The sequence below is a fragment of the Heptranchias perlo genome, chromosome 3 (assembly GCF_035084215.1).
Source record: "Heptranchias perlo isolate sHepPer1 chromosome 3, sHepPer1.hap1, whole genome shotgun sequence".
Lineage (NCBI taxonomy): Eukaryota > Metazoa > Chordata > Chondrichthyes > Hexanchiformes > Hexanchidae > Heptranchias > Heptranchias perlo.
Window position 1 is genome coordinate 96,267,703 of NC_090327.1, and position 16,400 is coordinate 96,284,102.

The 16,400-nt window shown below is 43.6% G+C and overlaps 1 protein-coding gene across 2 annotated transcripts in view; it reads right to left on the reverse strand.

The window, feature by feature from the left end:
* The window catches only part of sdha (succinate dehydrogenase complex, subunit A, flavoprotein (Fp)), a 47,752-nt gene that overhangs the window by 22,474 nt on the left and 8,878 nt on the right, over positions 1-16,400 (reverse strand). For both annotated transcript variants that reach the window (XM_067980917.1, XM_067980911.1), the window contains exons 7-9: positions 10,076-10,200; positions 8,089-8,257; positions 3,290-3,485 (exon numbers count right to left, since the gene is read on the reverse strand). In XM_067980917.1, the coding sequence (XP_067837018.1) occupies positions 3,290-3,485; positions 8,089-8,257; positions 10,076-10,200 (490 nt within the window). The remainder of the gene's footprint in view (positions 1-3,289; positions 3,486-8,088; positions 8,258-10,075; positions 10,201-16,400) is intronic.

Here is a 16,400-nt window from a genome sequence, read left to right on the forward strand (position 1 = left end):
ACCAAATTGGGGGATATAGTTAATACTGAGGAGGACTGCAACAAAATACAGGAAGACATTAATAAACTCGCAGAATGGGTGTGTAATTGGCAAATGAATTACAATATAGATAAGTTTGAGGTGGTACATTTTGGTAGGGAGAATAAGAGGGCTACATACTGCTTGGATAATACGAGTCTAAAAGGGGTAGTGGAGCAGAGCGATCTCGGGGTATAGATACACAAATCACTAAAAGTAGCAACGCAGGTTAATAAGGCTATAAAAATAAGTAAACCAAGCGCTGGGGTTCATTTCTAGAGGGATAGAATTGAAAAGCAGAGGAGTTATGTTGAACTTGTTTAGAATCTTGGTTAGACCACACTTGGAGTACTATGAACAGTTCTGGTCTCCATATTACAAAAAGGATATAGAGGCACTGGAGAAGGTGCAAAAAAGATTCTCAACAATGATACCAGAACTGAGAGGTTATACCCATCATGAAAGATTGTACAAGGTGGGGCTCTTTTCTCCAGAAAAGAGAAAATGGAGGAGTCACCTGATAGAGGTCTTTAAGGTTATAAAAGGGTTTAATAAGGTAGTCATAGAGAAGATGTTTCCACTTGCGAGGGAGACCAGAACTAGGGGCCATAAATATAAGATAGTCACTAATAAATCCAACAGGGAATTCAGGAGAAACTTCTTTACCCAGAGAGTGGTTAGAATATGAAACTTGCTATCACAAGGAGTAGTTGAGGCAACAAGCATAGATGCATTTAAGGGGAAGCTAGATAAACACGTGAGGGAGAAAGGAATAGAAAGATATGCTGATAGGATTAGATGAAGTAGGGAGGGAGGAGGCTTGTGTGCAGCATAAATACCGGCATGGACCTGTTGGGCCAAATGGTCTGTTTCTGTGCTCTACATTCTACGTAATTCTATGCAATCAGTTATAATCAAGGCCCCTTTACGATCACGTACAGTACTTGAATCCAGTTTATCTGTTCACTATTTTAATGTCAGTGGTCCATTTGAATCAACCCACAAAAAATAAACTCCTTCTCATGCCACAAAGCATTTTCTGACAAATTATTCCAAACATTTGTTGAACATTTTTCTTTTTAAATACTTGAATTCTAGGACGTGGGGACATAGCCTAACATTTAGAGCCAGGATGTGCAGGAGTGAAGTTAGGAAATGTTTCTACATGCAAAGGGTGGGAGAAGTTTGGAACGCTCTTCTGCAAATGGCAGTTGATGCTAGCTCAATTGTGAATGATAAATCTGAGATTGATAGATTTCTGTGAACCAAGGGAATATATTAAGGGATATGGGGCTAAGGCAGGTATATGGAGTTAGGTCATAGGTCCACCATGATGTCATTGAATGGCAGAACAGGCTCGAGGGGCTAAATACCACTGCCACTTGCTGCCTCCTGATATGCGCCATCTTCTCCTACAAGAAAGCGGGGCGTGTGTCTGGGTGATGTGCCTGTCATGGTTGAATAGCTGTCAGTGTGTTTGGCCTGAGTTGTGGGTGGGCGGCTTGCAACAGTGGTAATGTGTAAGGGTGAGAGGAAGCATCTGATTGGAAGAGTTGAGTATTGATGGAGAGAGTTTGTTGGTATGTGGGTGATGGGGGGTGTAGTGCGTGGTGCAGTTGGTATGAGATGCCAGTTGACCTCACTCGCCTTGACCACTCATGTCAAAGCATTGAACTTCTTCCTGCACTGCATCCATGTTCATGATGCTGTGCGCCTGACATTGACTTCGTCCCCCGCTGCCTCCCACTGGCTTTTGGGTATATGTCTGGAGGGCCTCTTGTTCCCCCCACCCCATGGATATAGGATGTCCTTCCTTCGGTCCACCTCTTGCACCAAGGTCTCTACTGCATCAGCAGAGACCTTGGTGCATGCACTCTCACAAGCATGGTACCAACTCAGAGCAGCAGATTGGTGAGGTCTGGCATGCAGATTGGAGGATGTGGGATTTAGTAGTGCGTAATCTTTATTCAACATTTTAACATAACTCATCAGTTTGTAAACATAGGGACAGGAGCTGCATCTGTGTTTTACGTGTGCGATATCTGATCTCCGTTCAGACAGCAGACTGTTATTTTTAGCAAATAACTGGTACCAGCTACCTTTAAAAGATTGGAGCTCCCCCTGCTGGCAGAAAGTGTGAATTGCTTGGAATCCTCGTTCTACACTGATTTCCAACGCAGATTGCAGCTAAGTCCTCAGGCCTGGCGAAAGTTTAGCAGATCGCTCTACCTCCGCCCAAAAACAGGCCCTATCCAACTTTTCCCCCTTCTTCTTCAGAACTCATTTCCCCCTGCCAAAGCAGATCAGCCTATTCCCAGGAAGCATCCATAGTGTGTGGAGAATAGTTATGCTATTAGGTAACGGTTTGATTTTCTTTAAAACGTGTTTGGAAGAGGATACTGCCTCTTTACGGTGTAGTTATATAAAGCAATTGTTTTCTAACGTGTTCAAGTAATTAAACTGAAATACAAGCCTACTCATAATAGCTATTCAAAATGATATGACTGTACCCTGATGTCAGCCTTGTCTCAGTGGGCGCAATTTTGCCTCTGAATCAGAAGGTTGTGGGTTCAAGTCCCACTCCAGAGATAGTACTGAAGGAGCGCTGTACTGTCGCATATGCCGACTTTCAGATAAGACGTTAAACTGTCTGCCCTCTCGGGTGGATTTAAAGATCCCATGGCACTATTTGTAAAAGAGCAGGGGAGTTCTCCCCAGTATCTTGGCCATTATTTACCCCTCAATTACATCATTAAAACAGATTATCTGGTCATTTATCTCATCGCTCTTTGTGGGAGCTTGCTGTACTCAAATTGGCTGCTGTGTTCCCCTACATTACAACAGTGACTACACTTCAAAAGTATTTCATTGGCTGTGAAGTGCTTTGGGATGTCCTGAGGTTGTGAAAGGCACTATATAAATGAAATTTCTTTCGTTCTTTTCTTTCTTCTTTTAGTGATGTTGGTTGAGGCTTAAATATTGGCCAGGACACGGAGGAGAACTCCCCTGCCCTTCTTCAAATAGTGCCATGGAATCTCTTACAACTAACTGAGAGGGCAGACAGGGCCTCGGTTTACAGGCTCATCCAGAAGACGGTACCTCTACAATTTAGCACTCCCTCAGTGTTGTACTGAAGTGTCAGTCTAGATTATGTGCTCAGGTTGATGGAGGGGGACTTGAGCCCATGACCTTCTGACTCAGAGGTGAGAGTGCTACCACTGATCCACCTGTAGAGATCTGTCGAAAGTACAATCCAACAGATTGCAGTTACCTGTCCTTTGTAGTTGGTGGGGACACCTCCCATATTGTAATGCACTGTAGGAAGGACTGGAATAGGTTCTTTGGTGACATCCACACCAGCAAAAATCATGGCAGTTTCTGAAATACCGGGCAGTCGCATCGCCAGCTGCTCAGGAGGCAGATGGTGCAGTTGTAAGTATACATGATCTTTGTCAGGGCCGCATCCTCTGTTAAGAGAATAAAAGACAAATGTCAAAGGTCACAGGAAAAGACTCGTGAAAGTACAGTCCCCACTACCTATACCGCCCACCTGTCTATACTGGACAATTAAAGATAACCATTATCCATCGTCATAGGAGTCAATTACAAAGGCGCCACTTACAACTTATTGAGTGCGCGGCTCTTTCGGGAAGTTCAATAAGCTTTCTGCACCTCGTTAAAGTGTGATTACTTTAATTACTCAATCCTCTCTACTTACCGTTTTAAAAGCTCCTCCAATTTCAGGCACATTAAAGTGTTTAATAAAGGTCTTTCAGTTTGTACTGTTAAGTATTCAGCTGAGGGGCTGAGTGCCTCAGTGCTGCACAGCCAGTTTGTATCGGGGAGCGTGGTGAAACAGTGGCTGAGTGACGAGATTACATGCAAGAGCTGGTCATTGCTCAGGTTGCAAGATTTCATTGTCTTGTTCTCCATCATCTGTCAAAGTACTGTGTCCTTCTCCTCTTTAGGATGAACAAGATGTGGAGATGCCGGTGATGGACTGGGGTTGACAATTGTAAACAATTTTACAACACCAAGTTATAGTCCAGCAATTTTATTTTAAATTCACAAGCTTTCGGAGACTTCCTCCTTCCTCAGGTAAATGTTTCAGGAGCTCCTTGAAGCCTACGCATTTATACATATAGAACAATACATGGTGTTTACAGACTGCCCCTGCAACTGCCCGTTGCCAAGGCAATCACCGTGTTCAGACAGAGAGGTGTCACCTGCAGAACCCCCGAATACACATTCAACAAAAAAACAAACAGGGAAAAAAAACAGAGAAAAAAAAACAGAGAGAGGCAGAAACATCCGGAAGGCAGAGAGAGCCAGCAAATGACCCATTATATTAAAAACAGATAACATTTGTTCGCTGGTGGGGTAACGTGTAGCGTGACATGAACCCAAGATCCCGGTTGAGGCCGTCCTCATGGGTGCGGAACTTGGCTATCAATTTCTGCTCGACGATTTTGCGTTGTCGTGTGTCTCGAAGGCCGCCTTGGAGTACGCTTACCCGAAGGTCGGTGGATGAATGTCCATGACTGCTGAAGTGTTCCCCGACTGGGAGGGAACCCTCCTGTTTGGCGATTGTTGCGCGGTGTCCGTTCATCCGTTGTCGCAGCGTCTGCATGGTCTCGCCAATGTACCATGCTCTGGGGCATCCTTTCCTGCAACGTATGAGGTAGACAACGTTGGCCGAGTCACAGGAGTATGAACCATGCACCTGGTGGGTGGTGTCCTCTCGTGTGATGGTGGTATCTGTGTCGATGATCTGGCATGTCTTGCAGAGGTTACCGTGGCAGGGTTGTGTGGCGTCGTGGACGCTGTTCTCTTGAAAGCTAGGTAGTTTGCTGCGAACGATGGTCTGTTTGAGGTTGGGTGGCTGTTTAAAGGCGAGTAGTGGAGGTGTGGGGATGGCCATAGCGAGGTGTTTGTCCTCATTGATGACATGTTGAAGGCTGCGGAGAACATGGCGTAGTTTCTCCGCTCCGAGGAAGTACTGGACGACAGTACTTCCAAGGCGGCCTTCGAGACACACGACAACGCAAAATCGTCGAGCAGAAATTGATAGCCATTTGTTGAATGTGTATTCGGGGGTTCTGCAGGTGACACCTCTCTGTCTGAACACGGTGATTGCCTTGGCAACGGGCAGTTGCAGGGGCAGTCTGTAAACACCATGTATTGTTCTATATGTATAAATGCGTAGGCTTCAAGGAGCTCCTGAAACATTTACCTGAGGAAGGAGGAAGTCTCCGAAAGCTTGTGAATTTAAAATAAAATTGCTGGACTATAACTTGGTGTTGTAAAATTGTTTAGGATGAACAAGGTAGAGCTAGAAATTAGACTGGCTACTGACACTGTCTTTAGTTAGCCCTGGCCTTTATTTCTAGGGGGATGGAGTATAAAAGCAGGGAAGTCATGCTACAACTGTACAGGTGCTGGTGAGACCACACCTGGAGTACTGCGTACAGTTCTGGTGCCCTTATTTAAGGAAGGACATACTTGCATTGGAGGCAGTTCTGAGAAGGTTCACTAGGTTGATTCCGGGTATGGAAGGGTTGTCTTATGAGGAAAGATTGAACAGGTTGGGTCCATACTCATTGGAGTTTAGAAGAAAGAGAGGAGATTCTGAGAGGAGATTCTGAGGGGACTTGATAGGGTAGATGCTGAGAGGATGTTACCCCTCATTGGGGACTCTAAAACTAGGGGCATTGTCTCAGAATAAGGGGTCGCCCGTTTAAGATGGAAATGAGGAGGAATTTCTTCTCCCAGACGGTCGTGAATCTTTGGAATTCTTTACCCCAAAAAGCTGTGGAGGCTGAGTCATTGAATACATTCAAGGCTGAGTTAGACAAATTTTTGATCAGCAAGGGAGTCAAAGGATATGGGGAAAAGGTGGGAAAGTGGAGTTGAGGTAAAAATCAGATCAGCCATGATCTCATTAAATGGCGGAGCAGGCTCGAGGGGCCGAATGGCCTACTCCTGCTCCTATCTCTTATCTCTTATGGTCTTATGGGCTGTGCTAAATCAGTAGGGCAGAGAGCGAAAGACATGGGTTTCAAATTGTAACAAGACATGGTTTGGCTTCAGTCACTGTTATTTGAGAAAGCAGTTTTGGAAAATACCTGGGGACAGATTCTCCCCTTCACTGCACCCAATGCTCAGTCCCTAGGTGGAGGAACAAGGGGCGGAGACTCGTTACATCAGTTCTCCACCCCACTACGCTGCACTAGGATTTCTCCTAGCTTTCCCTGACTAAATATAACTGGGCCTGCAACTGTAGTAAGCATCCAAATCAGGCGACAGTGGGCGTGCGCCCTCGGCCTCCTGCCTCGTTTTCCTCACTGCATATTGGGTGCCTAAGAGGGAGGCGACTGGAAAAATCTGGAACTGGGACTAAGCCAGGTGTGCACCTGGGCTACATAAATGGTCCGGGACAGAAAGACTGAGCCTTTCCTTCCTCTTACAGGCTCAGCAAACATTAGGTAAACTGTGCCTGTCATACACCCAGTGACAGCCTGAAGAAGAAAAATCTATCCTATGATTGGTGATTGGCAGCATCTCCTGAAATTCTTTAGCGATTCATTCAGAATTATGATGCCTGTATCAACTGCATTTGGATAACGTACGTGCTCTAATATACTACAGGACATTCAGGCTGCCAAATAATTAGATTTCTCGAAAACAACTTTACACAGGAACACGATACAATGATAATGGAGTTGTTGACTAATCATAGCAATCAATCTCTAGCAATTAGTCTACAACAAACTCAGACATGAGGCGAGGAAAACCCCAGATGTGGAAATCTTTGGAAACCATAGGTCCAAAGTCACCTGTTCCTCCCAAGCATGCCACATATGTCATGTCTCACATTACTCATATACTGTATCCCAAGTGTTATTTTATGAAAGAAATCCAAGTAATTTGCATTTGAATGAATCAATACGAAGTGCTTCCACCATTTACAGTTATAACAAAGAATAATAGTTCATTTGTAACCACAAGTCTAAACTGTGCATACGAGCATAATTCACTCTTAGATGATTAAATCTTTCTCCTGGTTTTTTTTTAAAAGTCAGCAAGAAATTGAGTTAGCCCAGGGCAGAAACTGTGAAGCTCTGCTGCCAGCATGGGGCCCAGATTCTGGGCTACAATGTTTTAGAATCCCATTTCCGATCTGCACTTGCATCTAGATGGGATGCTGAGCCAGCAGCGAAGTCTTGCGAGTTCATGAAAAGTTATAACAACTTGCATTGATGAAGCGCCTTCAATGTAGAAAAACCTCCCAAGGTGCTTCACAGATGCGTCATCAGACAAAAATGGACGCCAAGTTAAAGGAGACCAAAAGGTTAGACAAAGAAATGGGTTTTAATGAGGGTCTTAAAAGAGGAGAGGGGAGGAGAGGGAAGTAGAGAGGCAGAGGGTTAGAGAAACTGCCTATTCAGCCAAACAAGGGTGCACTGGTGTTATTTTCCCCCATAAATCACCTAATTCAATCCCAACTCTTCTGCTCGCTCTCTATATCCTTTACTATTCCTCTTTTTCAAGCAACTATATAATTACCTGTTAAAAGATTTATGGCCTCTGCTTCAACAATGGTTTGTGGCACAGAATTCCAACTAGCCTCTGCCCTCTTGTCAAGAGGGTACCAAAAATCAGCAGTTTAAAACCTTCTTTCACCACCGAACCACCCCTTGCATAAACCAGGAAAATAGGGAGGTACAGTAACACAACCCTTTGGAACAGTTAACAAGCCATGTCAATGAAGGGAAAGGCATGTTCCAGATTTCAACCAATGCTGTGGGCAAGCCAGGTGTTTCACCAAAGAGAGTATAAGAAACTCAGATAGTCAAAGCCTGGCTGCATTTGCACATCCCCCTGGGTCTGGTTCAGAATGAGACTGGCAGAAGCCTGAGAGTAGGTTGCTTGCTGGCTTTTCTCCGTTGCAGGTGGTACATAACAGCAGGGAGGGGTGGGGGGGTAAGTGGTGTGAGAGAGAAAGAAAAATGCAAGTCTAACTCTCAAAAACAAACTAGAACACACAAAGTTAGATGATCTAAAGCTTACCGTCCTTCACGAATTTCAATGGTCATAGATCGTGAAACCACATCTCTTGAAGCAAGATCCTTTGCAACAGGAGCATAGCGCTCCATAAACCTCTCTCCCTCACTGTTGATGAGAATTCCACCTTCACCACGACATCCTTCGGTGATGAGGCAACCAGCACCATAAATTCCTAGAGGGTGCGACAAACAGTTTTCAGGTATTTCCTGATCTGACTTAGCAGGATTCAGGGTACAAGTCAAGCAGTTAAACATCTGACATGATCACCCTACAAGTAACCAACACAGATGTAACAGAGACGTAAGTATTTTGTGCAATAAAGCCAGCTTGTACTATAAACTCAACTCATATTAGTTTTTAAGTGTCAGCCTTGGCTCAGTGGTAGCACTCTCGCTTCTGAGCCAGAAAATTTTGGGTTCAAGTCCCACTCCAGACTCGAGCACATAATCTAGGCTGACACTCCAGTGCAGTACTGAAGGAGCACTGCACTGATGGAGATGCCATCTTTCGGGTGAGACATTAAACCGAGGCCCCACCTGCCTTCTCAGGTGGACATAAAAGATCCCACGGCACGATTCAAAGAAGAGCAGGGGAGTTCTCCCTGGTGTGCTTGGGCCAACATCTATCCCTCAACCAACACCTAACACAGATTATCTGGTCATTTATTTCATTTCTGTTTGTGGGAGCTTGCTGTGCACAAATTGGCTGCCACGTTTCTTACATTACAACAGTGACTACACTTCAAAAGTATTTAATTGGCTGTCAAGTGCTTTGGGACATCTTGAAGTCATAAAAGGTGCTATATAAATGCAAGTCTTTCTTTTTCCATTATTTGCAGACAAGGCCTTATATTTATTGAGGGGAACCAGCATGTACTCGACGGGCCGAATGGCCTCCTTCCATGCTGTAACCATTCTATGATTCTATGAAACCATCACAAAATCACATGGCCACTGACGTGGTTTGCACTGCAGATAGGCTTCCATTGGGAACTGGATCAAAACTTCCCACACTCGTTCATGTGGGACCTGCACAGGCAGCACAGAGGAGACTTTCAACCCATTAGTTATGGCTGGATTTGAAGCCAGGTCCCAAAAAAGAAAGAGCAGTGTGCTCGTGCACTGGGCCATGCTGTACTGCAGCTGGAAAGCAAATCAGCCAGGTGAGGCACAACTACGGCACCTCTGTTTTATTCCCCTCCCCGTTTTTGTTTCCCAGCTAATTATCATGTTGGCTATTATAGTCCACCTGATCTGAACAGTGGTACAACTAAACAAAGACAACTAAATTCTGTTGATAACCCTAGATAAGTGAAAATAAATCATCAGATGGATAATGAACTATTCCTATCTCAAAGCCATGATTCTGGCCTCTTGTGCATCCCCCATTCCCTTTGCCCCACCATTAGTGGCCGTGCCTTCAGCCTTCTAGGTCCTAAGCACTGGAATTCCCTCCTTAAACCTTTCTCTCATCCTTTAAGACGTCCTGTAAGACCGACTTTTGACCAAGCTTTAGGTCACCTGTCCTAATGTCTCCTTCTTTGGCTTGGTGTCAATTTTTGTCTGATTACGCTCCTGTAAAGCGCCTTGAGATGTTTTACTACATTAAAGGTGCTATATTTATGTAATTTGTTGCTAATATAAAAGGCCCACCTTCAAGGCATTCAGAGGGTACAAGTTAAGACCTCTCTCTCCTCCAAAACAACCTAACTTTATCGAACAGTATTCTGGGACATTTCATGAGAATCTAGTATTTAGTCTTGCACACTAATAAATTAAATACACGATTAAACACAACTCCTCTCAAATAGTGCATTGTTAAGCATCCGTTCCGCAGATAAAGTGCCCTGGCATCATTGAGTTTGGAAAGGAATTCTAGTTATGTCCTTTCTAGTTGCTGCCACAAAATCTTTTAGGACTTTTATTAAAAAGAATAAACAGAAATAAAGTCAAAAGTATACACTGGGCACATGTGGAAACAATTCAAGTACCTGTGGGGTGGAACTGGACAAACTCCAAGTCCTGGTTGGGTAATCCAGCTCGAGCGACAATGGCACTTCCATCTCCAGTGCTCGTATGTGCTGAAGTGCAGCTGAAGTAGGTTCTTCCATACCCACTGCCAAACAGAACAAATATTTACCCAACATCACAAATATTTACCCAACAGCTTAACTTCACATAAAGGCTACTCAGTCATATTGTTTACCTACAAACACACTCAATAGCATACTGCAAAAGTAAATATCTTGTGATCAAATTAAACTTCCTATGGGCAATTTATTGCTCCTTCAACTTTCAGTTTTAATTCAAATACATATCTATATTTTTTACCTGAAGTATCATTAAATTATCGTGGATTTTTAAGCCTGTATAAATTAAGTACATGGAAGGGTAGGCTTACCAACCCCTCCCTGCAGCTTTCCAGTGGACCTTCGGAGGTTTCAGTCTGGGGCAGCACGTCCCCACATCTTTTCTCTCTCTCTCTCTCCCTCCCCTCCCCTCCCTCCCCTCTCCCCTCTCCCCCCCTCCCCCCCTCCCCCCCTCCCTCCCCCCTCCCCCCTCCCCCCTCCCCGCATTTTCCCACAGCCAGCCTTGAAATGCTTTTGGGTGAGCGCATATAAACTGCAAGATAAGCAACACCTCCATCGTATTTCCCACATTTGTCCAGGGTGAATACTGGAGTCTAGCATTCCAAGGTGGACAAAGGGGACTTCAGGACGTTGAGAGAGAGAGAGAGAGAGAGAGAGAGAGAGAGAGGCCTGTGCAAGTGCTCTTGAAGCTCAGCAGTGCACATTATATATTCCACCCCTCTCCTTCCACACCCCCGAATTTTAGTTTCCTTCAGGCAGTTTAATGGCCACCTCTTTCTCCCCAAGTGGTATGAGGCCTGCCGCAGCAAGTCTCTGCCCCAGGAATGGCGAGACTCGTTGGCAGAGGCCGGGGAGCCTGACTCTGCTGTATAAACAACCCTGGGCAGGAAGTACAACTGATGTCTAAAAGGCAAGGCTGCTCCTACAGAAGCACTTTTCAAAATTCAAAATGCAGTGAGTACATGAACACTGGATGAAGCTGGCACCACAGTAAAACACAAATGTTACCACATTCCAAGCTAGGTAATGTGGCATCTGGAGACAGTGACAGCCCATGCTCTACCCATTCCTGGCTGGGGCAGAGATCACAACACACAAGAGGTGAGTATCAATTAGTACAAGTTATGGTCAAGGTGGTCTCCTGGGCTTGTTTTGATCACCTAGAGGAATCAGAGGAGTTTTCCAGATTTTTCCACCCATAATCGGCCTTGGGCTTTTGAACTGGTTTCCGCCTCTCCCAGGAGACTACATGACACCTAGGAGGTAGGGAATCTCTTGACCTGATGCATAAGGCATCACCATTGTGTGGAACAGGCTAGATGGACCAGCTGATCTTTCTCTGACAGACATTTTAGTGTGTTTGTATGTTCATTCTCCTGTATGCGCTTACTATTTAAGTGTCACAGAAACTTAGAACTTTTTAAGAACATAAGAAATAGGAGCAGGAATAGGCCATATGGCCCCTCGAGCCTGCTCCGCCATTCATTAAGATCATGGCTGATCTCCAACCTCAACTCCACTTTCTTGACCGATCCCCATATCCCTTGATTCCCCTAGATTCCAAAAATCTATCTCTTTCAGCCTTGAATATACTCAACGACTCAGCATTCAGTCCTCTGGAGTAGAGAATTCCAAAGATTCACAACCCTCAGTGAAGAAATGCCTCCTCATCTCAATCTTAAATGGCCAACCCCTTATCCTGAGACTATACCCCCTAGTTCTAGACTCTCCAGCCAGGGGAAACAACCTCTCAGCATTTACCCTGTCAAGCCCCCTCAGAATCTTATATGTTTCAATGAGATCACCTCTCATTCTTCTAAACTACAGAGAGTATAGGCCCATTCTACTCAATCTCTCCTCATAGGACAACCCTCTCATCCCAGGAATGAATCGAGTGAATCTTCGTTGCACCGCCTCTAAGGCAAGTATATCCTTCCTTAGATAAGGAGACCAAAACTGTATGCAGTACTCCAGGTGAGATCTCACTAAAACCCTGTAAAACTGTAGGAAGATATCCTTACTCTTGTACTCCAACCCCCTTGCAATAAAGGCCAACATGCCATTTGCTTTCCTAATTGCCTGCTGTACCTGCAAGCTAACTTTTTGTGTTTCTTGTGCCAAGACACCCAAGTCTCTCTGAACACCAATATTTAATAGTTTCTCACCATTTAAAAAATATTCCATTTTTCTATTCTTCCTACCAAAGTGAATAACCTCACATTTCCCCACATTATACTCCATCTGCTACCTTCTTGCCGATTCACTTAACCTGTCTATACCCCTTTGTACACTCTGTGTCCTCCTCACAGCTTACTTTCCCACCTAATTTTGTATCGTCAGCAAACTTGGACACATTACACTCGGTCCCTTCATCCAAGTCATTAATATAGATTGTAAATAGCTGAGGCCCCGACACTGATCCTTGCAGTACCCCACTAGTTACAGCCTGCCAACCTGAAAATGACGCGTTCATCCCTACTCTGTTTTCTGTCCGTTAACCAATCCTCTATCCATGCTAATATGTTACCCCCAACCCCATGAGCCTTTATCTTGTGTAACAACCTTTTATGTGGCACCTTATCGAATGTTGTTTGAAAATCTAAATATACTACATCCACTGGTTCTCCTTTATCTACCCTGCTAGTTACATCCTCAAAATACTCTAATAAATCTGTCAAAACACGATTTCCCTTTCATAAAACCATACTGACTCTGCCTAATCATATGATGTTCTAAGTGCCCTGTTACCACTTTCTTATGATGTGGAGATGCCGGTGATGGACTGGGGTTGACAATTGTAAACAATTTTACAACACCAAGTTATAGTCCAGCAATTTTAAATTGCTGGACTATAACTTGGTGTTGTAAAATTGTTTACCACTTTCTTAATAATGGATTCCAGCATTTTCCAGACGACTGATGTTCTCTCTCTCCATCCTTTCTTGAATAGCGGGGTTACATTTGCTACCTTCCAATCCGCTGGGACCGTTCTAGAATCAAGGGGATTTTGGAAGATCTTAACCAACGCATCCACTATCTCTGCAGCCATCTCTTTTTGAACCCGCGGATGTTGGCCATCAGGTCCAGAGGATTTATCGGCTTTTAGTCCCATTAGTTTCTCAAGTACTTTTTCTCTATTGATGAGAATTACTTTAAGTTCCTCACTGATAAGCCCCTTGGTTCCCCACTATTTCTGGTAAGCTTTTTGAATCTTCTACTGTGAAGACAGATACAAAATAATTGTTTAACATCTCTGCCATTTCCTGATTCCCCATTATAATTTCTCCTGTCTCAGCCTCTAAGGGACCAACATTTACTTTTGCTACTCTCTTCCTTTTTTTACATACTTGCAGAAACTCTTACAATCCGACTTTATATTTCTTGCTAGTGTACTTTCATATTCTATTTTTTCCCTTATCAATTTTTGGGTCGTCCTTTGCTCGTTTCTAAAACTCTCCCAATCCTCAGGCTTAGTACTCTTCTTGGCAACATTACAGGCCTCTTCTTTTAATCTACGACTATCCTTAACTTCTTTAGTTAGCTATCAGTGGATCACTTTTCCCATGGAGTTTTTATTTCTCAATGGAATGTATATTTGTTTAGAATATTGAAATATTTCTTTAAATGTTTGCCATTGCTTTTCAACCGTCATATCCTTTAAATAAATTTCCCAATCTACCTTAGCCATCTCGCCCCTCATATCAACGTAATTGGATTTATTTAAATTTAAGACTCTAGTTTCGGACTTAAGTACGTCACTCTCAAACTCAATGTGAAATTCTATCACATCATGATCGCTCTTCCCCACAGGATCCTTTACTGTCAGATTACTGATTAACCCTAGATCTAAAATAGCCTGTTCCCTGGTTGGTGCTATGACATATTGCTCTAAGAAACAGTCTCGAATCCATTCCATGAACTCATCTTCCAAACTACCTTTGCCAATTTGATTTGCCCAATCTGTATGAAGATTAAAGTCCCCCATGATTACTGCATTACCTTTGTTACCAGCTCCTATTATTTCCATGATTAATACTCTGTCCAACGGTATAGCTACTATTAGGTGGCCCTATAAACTACTCCCATCAGTGTTTTCTGCCCATTGTTATTTCTTATTTCCACCCATACTGATTCTACTTCCTGATCTTCCAAGCAAAGATCCTTTCTCACCACTGTCCTTATGTCATCCTTTATTATTAGGGCTACACCCCCTGCTTTTCCATTCTGCCTGACTTTTCTAAACGTCATGCACCCTGGAATATTTAATTCCCAATCTTGGTCACTTTGCAACCATGTCTCTGTAATGGCTATCAGGTCAAACCCATTTATCTCTATTTGTGCAATTAATTCATCTATCTTGTTACAAATGCTCCGTGCATTCAGATAAAGAACCTTTAATTTTGACTTTTTACCATTTTTTCCTACTTTGACCTCACTTGTTGATGCTCTATTATTGGTAAACTCTCTGTCCCTTCCTGCCACGCTCCGCTTATCTTTACACAAATCACTACACTGCTCTGTTGACTTGACTTTTCTCATTTGAGTTCTAATTTCCCCTCACCTGACCCCTCCCCTCCCCACCCCTTTTTAGATAATGCCCTAGTTATTCGATTCGCCAGGACGCTGGCCCCAGCCCAGTTTAAGTGGAGCCCGTCCCAACGGAACAGATCCCTCTTTCCCCAGTACTGGTGCCAGTGCCCCATGAATCGAAACCCGTGTCTCCCACACCACTCTTTGAGCCATGTATTTAACTCTCTGATCTGTTTGTCCCTATGCCCATTTGAGCGTGGCTCAGGTAGTAATCCAATGATTATTACCTTTGAGATTCTGCTTATTAATTTTTGTTGATTTTGATTCAATGTAGCGCATCCAGTGCTCATCAGGTTGTACGATCCAATGCAATAGTGACAAGCTCGCTGCTGTGAGTGAGGGTAGAATGAGGTACTAAGCAGAGAGGTTAGAAAAGGGATTGCCCTTAACACTTGAAACCTTGTTAAAATTTGGTGAAAATAGCGACATAATTCTGGATTTGATATTGTCTGGAGTTCTCCTTTAAAGAAACAATTATATTAAATTTATCCTGTAATATTGTAAGAACTGTAAATATAAGTTAAGATGGTGTGGGATCTTTCAACTTTGGGTTCCCAGCTCCAATGATTTCTCTTGACTGATTTTAACCTATCAGACTTGATGAATCATCTTTAATCAGTGAAGACAGCACAACATTATAATGTAAGGAGTCGCACAACACCACGTTATAGTCCAACAGCTTTATTTGAAATCACAAGCTTTCGGAGCTTTGCTCCTTCGTCAGTGAGTGAAGGATTACATAAAGGCACAGCATATATAGTCAGAGAACAATGCCTGGTGATTACAGATAATCTTTCCAACTGCCCTTTATCACACCTCGGCAGAAAGATAATCACAGCAATCAAAGGAGAGAATGGTGTTCAGACAGGTTGGTCAGGGAAACATTACATCCAAGAATACTGAATACACAAGGCGTCAAATCACAAAGACAAAGAGAGAGAGAGAGAGAGAGAGAGAGAGAGAGACGTGGTTGGCTTGTTCTCCATACACAGCGAAAAAAAGTTATGTGTTTTTAATACAACTGGTCATTCTCTCTCTCTCTCTCTCTGTCTTTCTTTCTGGTCTCTCTCTCTCTGTCTTTGTGATTTGACCCCTTGTGTATTCAGTATTCTTGGATGTAATGTTTCCCTGACCAACCTGTCTGAACACCATTCACTCCTTTGATTGCTGTGATTATCTCTCTGCCGAGGTGTGATAAAGGGCAGTTAGAAAGATTATCTGTAATCACCAGGCATTGTTCTCTGACTATATATGCTGTGCCTTTATGTAATCCTTCACTCACCTGACGAAGGAGCAAAGCTCCGAAAGCTTGTGATTTCAAATAAAGCTGTTGGACTATAACGTGGTGTTGTGCGACTCCTTACATTTGTCCACCCTAGTCCATCACCGGCATCTCCACATCAACATTATAATGGCACTGGTGCTGCTTGGTTCTCCAAGCACAGGATTTGTGCAGTGAGTTGCAAGGTAACTGCGATACCGCTGGGATTCTAGACCAGGAAGTGTTCCTAGTCTAGACTGCAGCCAGTCTCAACAAGTTCCAGTAGTTTTACATTAGGTTTGCTGGCTGTGCAAACCCCCCCAATTTAGGGAATTGGTGGCACTAAGAAAAATAACTTGTTTTTATATAGCATCT